The sequence below is a fragment of the Littorina saxatilis genome, linkage group LG4 (assembly GCF_037325665.1).
Source record: "Littorina saxatilis isolate snail1 linkage group LG4, US_GU_Lsax_2.0, whole genome shotgun sequence".
NCBI lineage: Eukaryota > Metazoa > Mollusca > Gastropoda > Littorinimorpha > Littorinidae > Littorina > Littorina saxatilis.
Window position 1 is genome coordinate 30,790,133 of NC_090248.1, and position 17,129 is coordinate 30,807,261.

At 41.8% G+C, this 17,129-nt stretch overlaps 1 protein-coding gene across 3 annotated transcripts in view; it reads right to left on the minus strand.

Moving 5' to 3' along the window:
* Nucleotides 1-446: 446 nt before the first annotated feature.
* LOC138964471 (inhibitor of nuclear factor kappa-B kinase subunit epsilon-like) overlaps nucleotides 447-17,129 on the minus strand; it is a 35,320-nt gene continuing 18,637 nt past the window's right edge. For 2 of the 3 annotated variants that reach the window (XM_070336435.1, XM_070336434.1), the window contains exons 10-21: nucleotides 14,086-14,196; nucleotides 13,276-13,455; nucleotides 11,124-11,332; nucleotides 9,029-9,179; nucleotides 7,873-8,113; nucleotides 6,930-7,039; nucleotides 6,255-6,371; nucleotides 5,779-5,880; nucleotides 5,152-5,248; nucleotides 3,956-4,200; nucleotides 3,346-3,417; nucleotides 447-2,329 (exon numbers count right to left, since the gene is read on the minus strand). In XM_070336435.1, the coding sequence (XP_070192536.1) occupies nucleotides 2,284-2,329; nucleotides 3,346-3,417; nucleotides 3,956-4,200; nucleotides 5,152-5,248; nucleotides 5,779-5,880; nucleotides 6,255-6,371; nucleotides 6,930-7,039; nucleotides 7,873-8,113; nucleotides 9,029-9,179; nucleotides 11,124-11,332; nucleotides 13,276-13,455; nucleotides 14,086-14,196 (1,681 nt within the window). In that variant the 3' untranslated portion in view covers nucleotides 447-2,283. The remainder of the gene's footprint in view (nucleotides 2,330-3,345; nucleotides 3,418-3,955; nucleotides 4,201-5,151; nucleotides 5,249-5,778; nucleotides 5,881-6,254; nucleotides 6,372-6,929; nucleotides 7,040-7,872; nucleotides 8,114-9,028; nucleotides 9,180-11,123; nucleotides 11,333-13,275; nucleotides 13,456-14,085; nucleotides 14,197-17,129) is intronic. The other variant, XM_070336436.1, reaches the window with a different exon arrangement.

Consider the following 17,129-nt stretch of genomic DNA (forward strand, 5'->3'; position numbering starts at 1 on the left):
AGCCAGTGCAATAGATGTGTTTCAAACACAGCTGTTTCCCATCAGCAACACCATGATTAAATATAAAACATGTATAGTTAACTATAAGCCTCAATCTACTCAATAACAATAAACAGAAATAATCTTACAATGTACGCAAACGTTTGCAGGACTGTAAAATTATGAGAAGTACACATCAACATAAACATCTGCAAACCTACTTGGAAATAAGATTCGATGATTTTGATTGTTAAAAGTATTGGCACAAAATGCTTTCTTTATTTAGTGTTTAACGTCGTTTTCAACCACGAAGGTTATATCGCGACGGCACAAAATGCTGATGCTCGACCAATGCACAACACATGATCAAGAAATTTGATCAAAAGAGAGACCCATTAAAATCTCAAAGCTTGCTTTAAACAATACATTATGACTCCTCCCTCCCCCCCCCCCCCCCCCCGCATGTTTTAAGACCCCCCCCCCCCTTTTAAGACCCTACTTTCTCATATTTTCTCATGAGCTCTGTATGTTTTTCTCCATTTTAAGATTTTAAGATACCCTCTTTTTTTAGGACCTGATTTTTTTCTGAGATTCGTGGAAGTCTTAAAGGGGGGGGGGGGGGGGGGTGGGGAGAGAGGTTGCACCAGTGAACACATGCAACGAAGAGAGATACATCTGTTTGAGCAAAAGCAACAAAAACATAGGAACCTTAAACAACAAATGGCAAATAAGACAGAAAACTCAACCCAACAAACTAAACAGTGATGCGAGGTCATAATTTTTTTCTCTTCTACACAATTTATCACAAAGTAGCTTTCTGCTGTAGAAAATGTGTACACATGTCACATGCAAGCACACACAAAATCTGTACACAAAACTAATGTGAAGCTTACAAAATGTTCTGCTTTTTGTGTGAAAAACCACTGTATTAACGGGTATTAACCCCTCCCCAATGAAGTACATGTATACATAACAAAAAAGACACAACTAAACATGACATAAGCTGTTTCGACATGCACATGTGTGTGTGTGTGTGTGTGTGTGTGTGTGTATGTGTGTGTGTTTGTGTGTGTGTGTGTGTGTGTGTGTGTGTGTGTGTGTGTGTGTGTGTGTGTGTGTGTGTGTGCAGGCTTGCGTGCATGTGTGTGTGTGTGCATGCTTGGTCATACAAACTAGCCATTCTGAGCAGCCAGCAACACTAAATGAAAAAATTCATAATAGTAAATACAGTTCTCCATGTCAGCATCATAATAATACAATAAGAAATAATCAGAATGCTGGTTCCTCCCGCTTCAAAACCTAATTAACCACAAAGATCTGAACATGTCAATCACTTACACAAAGAAAGTAGTAGAGCAAGCACAGGCAATGTACATGCACACATGCATCCCCCTGTACACACACTCTCTCTCTTTTACACACACACAGCCTTCGCCCTCTCATTTAAAATAGAATAATGCTCACATTACATTCTTAACAAAGTTGATCGTTTCTACCAAATATGACTGTCAGTTCTGCAAACCAGACATAAAGCTGACCCGCAACTACACTGAATATGAAGCAGAGTCACAAGTAAGGAGCGTAACAGCAACAGTAGAGCCTCCTTTTAAGACCCTCCCATTGAAGAAAGAGAAGTAACACTGTACATTTAAAAGCTACAAGAACATAGGACGACAATGCTGCATGTGAACAAGCTTATCACACCATCTGATGTAGATGAAGATTATGACTCCAGCAAATGGATCCTCGGCAACACCTGATGTACGTCCACATTCTCACAATGCAATTGCTCAGCGAAAATGTGGGAAAATCAATTCACAGTCTCAAAGTAGCTGAGACTAACATGTGTTCAGCACCGCACGGATACAGAGTCAAGAATTCTTAGGGTTTTTTCACACACAAAAATAAAAAGTCATAAAAAAAAAGAATTACGGAAATTTGTTTCACAAAAACTGATAAATTTTTTTTTTAAAGTAATAATAAAAACATAATGACAAAGAAAAAAAATAATAAATAGAAGAAAATAAATTACATCTGTCTCCTACTGTATGAGCAGACGTATCTAGAAAATACACATATTTCTGTTTCCATAAGGTCTACTCAGCTGCATCTGTTTCTACAGACATTGAGAGCCTCACCGTACTACACATTAAAAAACAAATCCAGGAAAATCTCACTATCGCTGTGAAGCATCCATTCTGTGCAGCGGTCAACATTACGATTCCAATGAGTGGATGCTAGCTGACCAGGGTTAATCTCAGCTTGAATGAAGGTTGAAGTGGACCAATGTCCTGTCCACTACTGTCAAGCCATTTCTCCATTCTTTTCTTCCTCTGTCAGTGACCCAAAGCTGAAAAGGTACAACACTATTTGGTATTCACATCTCTTAGCATACACATATACATACGCCTGCATGCATGCATGCACACACACACAGACAGATGGACAACCACACACATGCACACAGAAACACACACTCATACACACAGACTCAAACCCACACACCCCTACAGACACACACACTCATACACAGACATACACACACACACTCATACACACACACTCATACATACGGGCATACACACAAAGACTCAAACCCACACAACCCTACAGACACACACACTCATACACACAGAGACTCAAACCCACACACCCTTACAGACACAGACATACAAACAGAGACTCAAACCCACACACCCCCTACAGACACAGACATACACACAGAGACTCAAACCCACACACCCTTACAGACACAGACATACAAACAGAGACTCAAACCCACACACCCTTACAGACACAGACATACAAACAGAGACTCAAAACCACACACCCCTACAGACACAGACATACAGAGACTCAAACCCACACACCCCTACAGACACAGACATACACACAGAGACTCAAACCCACACACCCCTACAGACACAGACATACACACAGAGACTCAAACCCACACACCCCTACAGACACAGACATACACACAGAGGCTCAAACCCACACACCCTTACAGACACAGACATACAAACAGAGACTCAAACCCACACACCCCTACAGACACAGACAGACAGACACACACATACACACTGACATACAGCAACTCTCGCAGAGACAAACAGATACTCTTTACCACGACCATAGTAGTGCAAATATCAAAATATAATACAGTGGTACCTGCGATGTGGGGCCCCTCTGATGAGCGGACACCTCCCTTAAAAGGACACGTTCTGTTGTCCATTTGTCTATTATCTCTACCAAAATATACCTGTCATGACAGGCCACCTGCAATGTCGGGACACTTTCACGGGTACCACTGTACAGCCAGTGACAGTTTTTACTGACGACAGAAAACTAACATGACAGACTTACTTTCTGATTAGCGCAGTATTCTCGTTCACCAATTGTTCCAGTTCCTCAAGAGACTGGCGTGAGGTGGAAATCCTAAATAAAAATAAAATAACAAAAAACTGTTGAGAAAGAAAAAACAACCTGCAAGGACATATAGACAGTATTACATATGAACAATTCTGTCTATGATTTAAAATTCTATATTCTGCATCATCTGTCGACTCCAACAAGCTCATATTAGAAAATGGGATGTTCTTTCATCTGATAAATGTATCTTATCTACAGATGAACTTGCTGATATAATTTATGAAAAAGTGTATACAATGTAGTACATGTAATATGACATGTAAATGTGTTTCCTACAAACTGATCTGAAAAGCACTACATGATTCTATTTGAAAGTAGAACAATACTACCACAGAAACATATTTACTTAGTTTTACCTCATAAATCAAATCAAATCAAATCAAATTCACTCTATCATCTCAGATTGAGAAATAACACAACTTTTAAAGTATTTTTGTTATTACAAAAACATACCAATGAAAAAAAAAATATGTTTAAGAAAAGAAGGAGGGATTATTGTATTTAATTTATGCAGGATTTTCTCTTTTTTTAATGTCCAACTTACCCGTCCAACAAACTGTCGAGCCTGTCCTGTCGGGAGGTCGGCCCAGAAAACTGACCGCTACCACTTCCCCCACTTCCAGGACCCCGCATTACATCTGCAGAGCCGTTGACCAATCTGACGTGGGGTGCGTTTCCGTTGACCATACCTGCAGGCATCTGACTGGCTACTGGAGGTTGTGATGCGGCTACGTCCTTCCTCAAGTGAACGACGCAGTCGTTGATCAGTTTGCTGGATGCGACTTCCGCCTTTAAAAGGTACAGAAGAATGAGATACAAGGTCAAAGGGATTTTACCAACCAAAGCCTTGCTGCAGATCTTCCTAAGAATTATATTGCTCAGTTTTGGGTTTGGAACAATTACACCACACAACAGGAATACCTTAACTGTGCAAAAATAATGTTTTGGAATTCTTTTTCTAGTGAATAATAAATCATTATTGTTAAGCCTTTTTGATTACGTAATTCATACCAAGTTAGTCTTACTTATGGCACAGTGAACATGAAAATGAGGGAATCCCCTGATTTGATGACCTAGTGCAAAGTTCGCAAAATGCGACAGAAAACTTGTCTAAAAATGTGCCAAGGGCTCTTCCAATATCACGCTAAGTTTCAACTTAACAATGCACAAGAGTACAGCTACGGTGTAGTTACTTGTAACACAACTACTTGGTACATTTTTAGCCAGCATTTTGGTGCGAGACGATACAGAACTGTGACAGCTCCCATTCAAAATGCATTATGGAAACTTAAGAAACACTACAAAAATTAATTTCACCCTGGAAAATGGTAGCTGCAAGTCTGAGAATGTATGAACAGCATTTTTATCTCGCTTTCGATAATAGAAGAACATCACTCTACAAAATAGAAGAAAATAAAAGAGTAAAGCTCATTGGGAACAAACACATGCGTGTAGTCACTGCAAATTATGTTCTCATAACTAAACGGCTTGAGACAAAATGCTTGTAAGGCAATTATCACATTGTGTACTGGGTCAACTGACAGAAAAATTCAATTTGGAGGCATGTACAAAACTTGTATATGCCACCTGCTGACATGAGTAACTAACAATGGCAGTGCACATGAAAACAAGATTTTAGTGATGAGAATGTGTTACCAGCACAAAATCAGGAAGGGAGGTAACTCAACTCATCTGAGACAAACCAGATACATAGGTAGTGTAGTGTCTTACAAAACTTACGTTTTTGAGTTTGGTGACAAGTGTTGCATGATCCTCAGTGATCTGTCTCACAGACGCCCCGACTACTGAGATTAGTGCCTGACACTGAGCAGCTTTTCTGTAAAAACGTGAAATGTTGTGACAAAATGAATACAGAGCCTGTGCAAACAACATGAAATTGCTGGCCAACAAAAGCAAAGCCTGCTATATGAGCATACAATATTTTGGTACACACACACACACACACACACACACACACAAGAATATACATTTTAAGAAAGTTTATTCAGAAAGCAGGATAATAATGGCAATTAGAGAGTGTCTGCAGTGCCACTTTTCAGTGTGGACAATGTTTTCTCACTCATATTCTGACTGTTTCGTGGAGTAAGAAGCAGAAATGAGTATCAGGACTCACAAGAAAGAGGGAATTGTTGCATGCTCGTGATTATTAGTTTAAGCGTAAGAATTTTATGCTTGGTGTAACAGCGTAGCAATTTGTAACAAAACGTAGTATGCTATGCTGAAAGCACAACAGTTGGCAGCTCTGCACAAGCATGTGCCACCTCCCCATCCCCCCCCCCCCCCCCATTCCCCAACACAAACATACACAGACAGATACAACAAAATGATTCGTACGCTCAAACTTACCCAAACCAATGTTTGTAGGTGACAAGGAGGTTTTTCCTTTTCCGCAAACAGTTGTCAGTTAACATGGACCTCGCTTGCGTGCACAGTTCGCTAAGCTTATTTCTGAAACAAAACCACAAATACATTGGAGAATGGACATTAAGTCGAATGCAAAATCAGACAGGCATGTAGCCTAGTGGTTAGGACGTCAGCCTTCCATGTGGAAGGTTTGGGGTTCGAATCCCGACCGCATCTGTGGAGATTTTTTCAATCTTCCAGGTCAACTTACGTGCAGACCTGCTAGTGCTTTAGAGAGAGAGAGAGAGAGAGAGAGAGAGAGAGAGAGAGAGAGAGAGAGAGAGAGAGAGAGAGAGAGAGAGAGAGAGAGAGAGAGAGAGAGAAAGAGAGAGAGAGAGAGAGAGAGAGACAGACAGACAGACAGACAGAGCAAACAAGAGACATACAGACAGAGACAGACAAAACACCATAACACTAACTTTTCAAACTTGTGAATCTGTTCCTCATTGTAATTGAGGTGTCTCTTGGCGCGGTTCTCCTTGAACATGGCCAGAATCTTCTTCATCCTGTCCAGCATCACCTTCACTTTCTCTGCACTGCACACACAACAATCCACATCTATTCATACAGGACAACTAATACCTCAGGTGCACCACTGTCATTTTCTGGCAACGTAGCACTGACAGCCACAGACAATTCTCAAACCACAGCCGAACCAAGCGAACTGGGATTGGCGAATGTAACACTGTGCCTTGTTCGGTGTACTAACTAGCGGCAAATGTTTTGATGACACCGATCACATGATTAAGAAATATCACGTGAGAAGACTCGTGATCTTTTCATGCGTTATACCCGCCATTATTGTCACTCTTCAAGGATGAAGATACACAAATATTCAACCAAACAAAAGTCAGTTTGCCTAAGGTCACAGATGATGCGCTGCAAGGTTTGCATGAGTGAATCAGCGAACCTCGAACGTTGCAGCTGCAACCCAAAAATGAGGGAATCCCCTGATTTGATGACCTAGTGCAAAGTTCGCCAAACCTAGTTCGGCTTGGTTCAGCTGTAGTTAGTAGTGGGCTTTACAGACAGACACACACAGAGATGGACGGATGTACAGACAGACACTCATATCCACACACAGAAATACTGACCATCTGTCTGCAGGAGTACAGCCTAGGGCAGTGTCCCAGTCCCCCACTGAGGCCTGCATACTGACCGCCTCTTGCAGCTGTGCGTTGGCCTGGCCACTGTTTCCCTGCAGCTGTAACATACACACACACACACACATACCATTTAATTTCATACTTTATCATGCTGACCAGCTGTAACATACACACACACACACACACACACACACACATACCATTTCATACTTTATCATGCTGACCACCTCTTGCAGCTGTGAGTTGGCCTGGCCGCTGTTTCCCTGTAGCTGTCGGCACATATACCAATAATCAGTTCACTTTATCATACCAGTGCTTAGGAATAGACGTTTTACCGGAAATATAACTCTGTCAGGATTTTCGGCGGTCTAGAGGAGTAGGAGTCCCTGAAACAGCAGACAAGTTTTTCACAACATCCGGAGCACTCTCCATGCCTCCGACGAGCTGTATCCCACCATCGGGATGAACAACCAACTCTTCCAGACAGCTGATAATCCAGACAAGAGTAATTTTCGAAAATTGTCTATTCAGGTAGCTTCCTCCCAATGGAAAGCTAGCAGCAGCAAGAGTCGAGCTGCCAATGTGTCTGTGTGTTGATATTTAAACAGCACCCTTAGCAGAATCATTGAGGTATTTTACATGCCACAGTGGTATTACAGGTGTGGGACATGGATGCTATGTCAGAGGCATCAGAGTATGTACCTATTTTCATTTTGCTCCCAATTTTGTTTTCTCACCCATATTTTCATTTGATTTTCAGGCAAAGTAAATGAAATTAATGAGGATATCAAATTGGATGATGGACCCTTCAAAAGGAGCAGAAGCTCTTGTAAGTCAAAGAAACATTGATCGGTGTGCTGTTTTCTTCCTTTCGTCTACAATCAAATTTTAGTAGATCAAAACTAAAGATAAAAAAAACAACGACACCAACCTTTCTATACAAGGTCTCACAGTCATTTTTATGAGTCTGGTGAGCTGCCTGAATGACCTTGACCCACTTTGTGACCTTGTCACTGGAGGGGCCAGAAGCCATGTGGGTCAACTGAAGCAGGCCGAGGTGATGTTCCAGCTGGGTCATGGCGCCTTGCTTCCAGTGGTTGACCACGCCCATCTGTTGGTCCAGGCGTGACAAGGACTCTTGCAGGACCGACAGCTGCTGCTTCAGGTGAGAGCTGGACAAAGAGATGTGATTAGTGTAATGATCGTGAATCCAAAAAAAAGAATTGTAGGTTATTGGAACATTTGATTATGGTTTCATTATCATTCTATCATCGTCATGATCTTCATCATGATCATCATCAGCAAAAGCAGCATCTCACACTTGTATCCCAAGAATGGCTGACAATTTTCTGAACCGCTACTTCAACAGGCTTGGGGAACAGCTGAGGGAAAAAAGCCTCGGAAACTGGCCAGAATCTAGAGTTTATGCTCTAGTGGGAGCCTCAGTCAGGCAAAGCCTCAACACAGGAAATTTAGCAATGTTATAAATAAAGGCTCTGAGATGGCCTCTCCTGGTAGCTAGCACACACAGAAGTAGCTGAGGAAGTGGAGTCAGAAATTTTAATTTTGAGGATTTGTTTACACCCTTGGGCCCTATGTTTCTTTCTTGGGAAGACAGCTGCTTTCCTTGCAAAATAGCAGATTCTAGGAGAATCCTTCAGCCTGTTCCAATCAGGGGCTGAACAAATCGACATCGTCCTGGAATTTTGGCGTAACTAGTTTTAAACAGCTTTTCAGTAGAAGGACAAAACTGATATTTTTATTATGAAATAGTGTTTATATTTGTTTCTGGTATGGATAGAAAAATTAAAGAATGTTAAATCATGCATTGTCAATCGTATTTAAGAGAATAATTTTTCAAGGAGAATGATTTACTTAGTTGAGCCTCAAAAACATCAAAATCACAAGAATCGAGTTATGCCAAAATACCATGATAACCTCGAAATGAGGACCATCTTCAGCATAATGGTAACAAAACAAGTGATACACAGCAAGTGACTGCATCCCACTATAACTAAAAAATATAAAAATTCAATAAAAAAAAACCCACCAAAAACCAACAGCAACAAAAACAGAAGCTAGCTTACCAATACATGTGCACCGCCATGTTAACCAGCATGGTGGTGTCGGTGGTGATCCTGACGGCCTCGATGATGGAGTGCAGCACCCCACAGCAACGCTTGCACTGCGGGTAGTCATGGTCCAGGGCCATCGCTTGCGTCAGCTGAGGAAACTGACCTGCAAAACACAACACCGTTGACACCGTTTCTTTTGCATAACATTGCAACAAACACAGCACCATTGACACAGTTTCTTTGGCATAACATTTCAACAAACACAGCACCGTTGACACCGTTTCTTTGGCATAATATTTTAACAAACACAGCACCATTGACACCGTTTCTTTGACAGAACATTTCAACAAACACAGCACCGTTGACACCGTTTTGTTTGTTTAACATTTCAACAAACACAGCACCATTGACATCGTTTCTTTTGTAACATGTCAACAAACACAGCACCGTTGACATTGTTTCTTTTGTATTACATTTCAACAAACACAGCACCGTTGACATCGTTTCTTTTGTATAACATTTCAACAAACACAGCACCGTTGACATCGTTTCTTTTGTAACATGTCAACAAACACAGCACCGTTGACATCGTTTCTTTTGTAACATGTCAACAAACACAGCACCGTTGACATCGTTTCTTTTGTATAACATTTCAACAAACACAGCACCGTTGACATCGTTTCTTTTGTAACATGTCAACAAACACAGCACCGTTGACATCGTTTCTTTTGTAACATGTCAACAAACACAGCACCGTTGACATCGTTTCTTTTGTAACATGTCAACAAACACAGCACCGTTGACATCGTTTCTTTTGTATAACATTTCAACAAACACAGCACCGTTGACATCGTTTCTTTTGTATAACATGTCAACAAACACAGCACCGTTGACATCGTTTCTTTTGTATAACATTTCAACAAACACAGCACCGTTGACATCGTTTCTTTTGTATAACATGTCAACCAACACAGCACCATTGACACCGTTTTGTTTCCTTAACATTTCAACTCCTGTTTTGTAAGATTTTACTTACCTTAAGTTACTTCAGCTGTAAATGTCAACCTTTATTTCCCTTGACTGCTTTTGGTTCAATTATGCCTCTGCTGAATTGCTTTCTGTCAAGTTAAATATAGGATCCTTGACTAAGTTTTCATGCTTTTAATCACTATGACAGAGTACATTGAGTTGGTTGGATTCATCTTCACAAAAACAAAATAACATTTTCTGCTACAGCAACCTCTGTAGCAAGACCCTGAACTTTTGAAAAGGCTTCCCTCTCAGGTTTTCTCTTCTTGCCTAACCTTTTCCCCCTTACACCGACAATATTTGTTGTCGCAGAAAACAGCACAAAAAAGGATGACTTGTTCATAAAAAAATCAAACTTACCCTTCAGGCAAAATCAAACAACCAAGAAAGGTATGTAGTTGGAACGTTTTCTTTCTTTCTTTATTTGGTGTTTAACGTCGTTTTCAACCACGAAGGTTATATCGCGACGGGGAAAGAGGGGGAGATGGGATAGAGCCACTTGTTAATTGTTTCTTGCTCACAAATTGGAACGTTTAATTATTGACAAAACAAAACGTTACGTTCACAGATATTTCATTGCCTCGCTTGTGTCTTCCCTGCAAGCGGCTGAACATTTTGTCAGATAACTTTTTTCTGTGTAATTACTGTTTGTCTGTCTGTGCACTTATAAAATACCGCTGGGTCGAAATATCTGTGACCTTAACGTTTTGTCTTGTCAATAAGGCCCCCCCCAAAAAACAGTCTGTTTACGGTAACCCGACCGACCCTATTTTTTTTGCGGGACCCTAGACTTTTTTTTGGCATTTGGGAAAAAAAAAAAAAAAGAAAAAAAAAAAAAATCTTTAGTTTTTTTTTGCAAAATAACGTAAAAATATGGTTTTTTGGAAGAAAAAAAAATCCTGACCTACCGACCCTATTTTTTTGGCCTATGTTACCGTAAACAGACCTTTTTTTTTTTTTTGCCTAATTAAACGTTCCAACAACATACCTTTCTTGGGTTTTTTTATTCTGAATTTTGGAACGTTGGCAGTCTATTTGTTTTGGGATTTTGACCCTGCATGCCCTTAAAACCACTTACCCACAGAAGGAGTGTACACCTTCTGAGGAAAGGCTCCGGACATGCTGAAGACGATGATCGGATTGGTGCTACTGATGTCCAGGTGGTAGTCCCTGATTGGCTGGCCGGCCTCCACCAGCGAGCTCAGTTTCTGGCCCCCAACCAATAGAAGCTGGTCATTTGGAGGGATGTCTGTCTGTTCTGCTACAAGTTCTCTTAGCCTCTGCAGTCTGAGAGAAGAGAAAGACATTCATTTCTGCAATGAATTGAAGGAAGCCAGCTATGACTAAGGGCGTACATAACAATAACCATCTGAGGTATCAGTAATGGTAGTCACATTCAATATAAACAATATGGCATCTCTTACAAGACAACAATGTCTGCCTATGGGTATGACAAAGGAATCTTGTGAAGGAAATTGCAAGTTCATTGAGGGTGGGCACTCAAATGTCTGTTGTAAGAGAAAATCGGTGGGAGAAATGTATTTAGGTGACCATATATACACGCTTGTATGCATGAGACTGAGAGGGAGTCATTTATACTGGTAAATTGCCAATGGACTTTGCAAATGCATTAAATAATTTCATTTTTGAAAGAATCATTCTGAATGTCAAGAACACACACACACACACATACACACACACACACAGAAGCACAGAAATATGCACCAAATCTTTTTTGTGACACTTGAAAACAACCAACCAACCAACCAACCAACCAACCAACCAACCAACCAACCAAGCCACCCAAGCCACCCACCTGAAACAAACACATTTTTTTGTGACACACGGAAATAACTAACCAACCAAGCATATGACCCAAATAAAACAAAAAATGTTTTTCATGACACTTGAAAAAACAACAACATTCAACCGACCAAACCACCCACCTACAACAATCAAATTTCTTCATGACGCTTAAAAAAACCCTAAAAACACAACCAATCCACCCACCTAAAACAAACACAACACAAAGAAACCCCTCACTAATCAGTGTTGTCAGCATAGTCCTTCATGGTCAAACACACACACACACACACACAGAAATATGCATCACATCTTTACGAAGAACACCCTCACGAGTCAGTGTTGTCAGCGTAGATCTTCATGGTCAACAAGAGCGAGGGGCATAACACACACACACACACACACACACACACACACACACACACACACACACACACACACACAAAGCACACACACAAAGCACACACACAAAGCACAGAAATATACATCACATCTTTACAAAGAAAACCCTCACGTGTCAGTGTTGCCGCGTAGTCCTTCATGGTCAAACACACACACACACACAAGCACAGAAATATACATCACATCTTTACAAAGAAAACCCTCACGTGTCAGTGTTGCCGCATAGTCCTTCATGGTCAAACACACACACACACACAAGCACAGAAATATACATCACATCTTTACAAAGAAAACCCTCACGTGTCAGTGTTGCCGCGTAGTCCTTCATGGTCAAACACACACACACACACAAGCACAGAAATATACATCACATCTTTACAAAGAAAACCCTCACGTGTCAGTGTTGCCGCGTAGTCCTTCATGGTCAAACACACACACACACACAAGCACAGAAATATACATCACATCTTTACAAAGAAAACCCTCACGTGTCAGTGTTGCCGCGTAGTCCTTCATGGTCAAACACACACACACACACAAGCACAGAAATATACATCACATCTTCACAAAGAAAACCCTCACGTGTCAGTGTTGCCGCGTAGTCCTTCATGGTCAAACACACACACACACACAAGCACAGAAATATACATCACATCTTTACAAAGAAAACCCTCACGTGTCGGTGTTGTCAGCGTAGATCTTCATGGTCAACAAGAGCGAGGGGCATAACACACACACACACACACACACACACACACACACACACACACACACACACACACACACACACAAAGCACAGAAATATACATCACATCTTTACAAAGAAAACCCTCACGTGTCAGTGTTGCCGCGTAGTCCTTCATGGTCAAACACACACACACACACACAAGCACAGAAATATACATCACATCTTTACACAGAAAACCCTCACGTGTCAGTGTTGCCGCGTAGTCCTTCATGGTCAAACACACACACACACACAAGCACAGAAATATACATCACATCTTTACAAAGAAAACCCTCACGTGTCAGTGTTGTCAGCGTAGATCTTCATGGTCAACAAGAGCGAGGGGCAGAAAGCGTCAATGATTATCTTGCACGTAATGTTGGCCACTTGCTCAAAAAACTGGTCAAACGGCCAGGTACGCGACTGATCTTTCTCCAGCAAAGCCGCCAGAAAAGGGGTGACCTGTCGTTTTATTCCTCTGTGATGGAAAACAACGATAAAATGTCACAGATGAGTGTGCTTCTGGTAAGGCTACCAATGCAGAGTAAAATCCACCAAACACTGAAAAATGTACAATGTATAAAAACAAAAACAGCACAAAGCAATGTGAATTTTGGTAGTAACATAGGGTGCAGTGAAAAATTCAAGAAACAGCAGACGATACCGAATGCTAGCTTAGTCAATTTTAATATTTTTTTCTAGTTATACATAGTCATTTAAAAAAAAGAAGAAGTTATAAAACCTCATTTTCGAGTTTTCTTAATTCAGCGGAAAAAAAAAGAAAAAAAAAGAGCACTTGTCTTGTCTCAGTAACAGTCAAAAGTGTTTGAATTTTCCAATTTCCCACAGTTTTTTTCTCTGGTTCATACATGGCTTCACTCCATGTCATAATTTTTTTAAACAATTATTATTTTAATCCTGTACTTGTAAATAAAATGAAGAAAAGTCCACAGAGTTATAGCAACAAAAATAGAAACCAAAAGCCTGCACCAAAGAGACAAAAGAAAAACAGCTCAACATTAGATGAACTGCTTGGTAGAATTAAATCTATTGGGAATCTGCGTGCTAACGAAATCCAACTTGTTTCTTCCAAGTCCGCAATACTCACTGTGAGAGCCTACATGTGTTAGGGAGTTCAGAGCGGTATTCGATTCGTCCATTTTCTGTCAGCTGTACACCTGATATCACACCACCCTCCTTGGTGGTTGTAATTAAGTGCCTGTTAAACGCAGAAATTCATTCTAATTATAAACACTAAACAAACAAACAGATATACAGTGGAACCCTCCTTTTAACACCCCCCCCCCCCCCCCCCCCACCCCCTCCCCCCAATTTAAGACTCCAGGCCTGAAAGTGGCAAGTATTTTACTCGCCGTGGCGAGTAGAAACATGTAACTGGCGAGTAGAATTGTTCATCTACTCACCTAATGCAAGTAAAGTTGCTGAAACAAATTGTTGGTTTGGCTAGTAAATTTTACTCTCTGGCAAGTACATTTTCAGAATCACTAGCCAAAGGCGAGTACACCATTTGTTGGACTTTCAGGGCTGGACTCCCTCCCTTCAAAGACCATGTTTTGTCAGACTTTGTGTTCATAACCTCTGTAAATTTACCCCCATTTTAAGACTCCCTCCTTTTTAAGACCTGATTTTCTCAGATTTCTGAAGGTCTTAAAAGGGGGGTTCCACTGTATACATATCAAGTCTTAGTAAAGAGTTTTCCTGCTAATAAATAGTGTTAACAATTCTGCTGACCCGGTGTATCATAGAACAGACAATAGTACAATAGAAAGTTAACTAAAAATGTTGAGTCTAAGCAAAGAGTATCCCTTGTTTACAAGCACTTTTAGATAGAGCAACAGATATTGTGATTATCCCTTAAAGGCTAAGTAAAGAAAATGAAAACAAGATTAGATCCCACAACACTTACAGCAAAAATTGAAAATTTTAATCTAAATTTTAATTTGATTATATACTTACCCAACTCACATACAGCAATTTACTTCAGTTTAGTGCTAGGACGCTGAATAGCATCGCCTTGGTAACAAGGGGAGGTCACCCTAAAAAAGAGCTACCTTGACCCCTTAACAGGACAAAGTCACACGTGACTTCCTGACCTTGCCGCCATCTTTGAATCATTCTATCGAAAGCGAACATAGAAAAATTTCCCTCTTTTTTAGGAAAAACCCCCATAAAACCCCAAAAGCGGGGCAGGAGGGCGGGTATCCACTATGTGAGTTGGGTAAGTATATAATCAAATTAAAATTTAGATTAAAATTTTCAATTAAATTACATATCTTATCCCAACTCACATACAGCAGAATGCTAATGAAGGAGGTGGGAAAACAAAATTCCACTTGTCCAGCAGCGACAATGGCTGGTAGGGAGCTACTGCCATCATGACGAGTGCTGGCCACATCTCGCAGGTAAAAGTTGATGAAGACGCCCTGCGATTTCCAGTAGGCAGCGTCTAGGACCTCTGCCAGCACGCCTGAGCGGAGGACTGCCAGAGAAGTAGCCCAGGCTCTGGCTTCATGAGTTCTTGACAACTTCCTAGGAAGGACAGAATGCCCAATCCCAACTTGTCTGTGCCACCACGCATACGCTTGTTTAATAAGCGTAGAGACCCATCTTACCAAAGTGACCCGCGACAAGTCCTTGCTCCTTTCAGTGTTAACTGAGAAGAAGAGCAGTTTTTGGTCCCTAGACCTAATAGGCGTGGTACGGGATAAGTAGCTGGTAAGAGTACGAACAGGACAATTGACCATATCAGGGTCACCAGACGCAAGAATCCCACTTAAAGGAGGAATGCGAATAACAGAGGAGGACAGACCATGTTTTTGGTTTTCGGCAAGGAACCCCGGCCGAAATCTTAAAACAAAAGAGCCATAGCTCTCACAAGAAATATCCTTAGCCAGGCCTGAAAGAGCGTGCACCTCACTGCCTCTACGGCAGAGGCTAACAAAACGAGGAACAAGGCTTTACGAGTCAAGTTAGCTAAGCTCGCTGAAGCTAAAGGTTCGAAATCCGAAGAGGCTAGAAACTTGCGTACCAAAAAATAAGTCCCACACGGGAAGAGGGGACTTAGCCTTCGTAAAACCAATCGCTGCCCCCTTAAGAACACTATCAATTACACCGCCCAGGTTAATGCTATGCCCTAATTGCTTCAGAGTAGAAGAAATGGCTGAGCGCCTGACTCTCAAAAAAGAAGGAGCCAAGCCCTGAGGAGCCAAACACGAGAGATGATTTGCTACATGCATAGAGCGAGGAGAAGTAGCAGTAACTCCATTCTCCGAGCACCACTTTGTCCAAGCTGACCAGTGTGACGCATAAACAGTGCTGGTCGATTCCCTGTGGGCCTTTTGGACAAAGCCTAAAGTAGCGTCTGAGGAGCCAGAACGGCGCAGCGACCTAGAAAGAAGGGAGGGCCGTCTGCGAGGCGAAGGAGGACGGGGAACCAATGTTGGCTGGGCCACCAAGGGGCCACCAACACCAAGCAAGGCTGTCCCCGCTCCGCCTTCCTGAGAACCTTTCCCAAGAGATGAAACGGGGGGAAAGCATAGGCTATCAGACGCGACCAGTTTACTTCGAGGGCGTCTGTTTCCCTCCCCTCTGGGTCTGGAAAGGGGGAGACAAAGACCTGAAGCCTGCAGGAGAATCTTGTCACAAACAGATCGACTGTAGGCTTGCTGAAATGCCACCCAGACGTTGTAGGACCTGATGAGTCAGAGTCTACTCCGTGTGCATCGTACGCGACGGGCGACTGAGGTAGTCCGCAAGAACGTTGAGTTTGCCTGGGATGTACTTCGCTGACAACAGAATAAGGTGCTGGCTGCCCCAGGCAAGAATCTGACCTGACCTGACAGAAAGAGCGAGAGACAAAGTGCCTCCCTGTTTGTTGATATAGGCCGCCATGGTCGTGTTGTCTGTGCGAACCCCAATTTGTTCGTTCCTGACCATAGACAGAAACGATTGGAGTCCCAGGAAAACAGCCTCTAACTCTAGGGCATTAATGTGCCCCCCACTCTGCGTCTCGTTCCACAGACCTGACGCAGTGTGAACAGAAAGATGGGCACCCCAGCCCTCCATAGACGCGTCTGTGAACAGAAACTCGTCCGGGGGGGGGCAAACGAGATTGGCACTCCCTGTGAAATC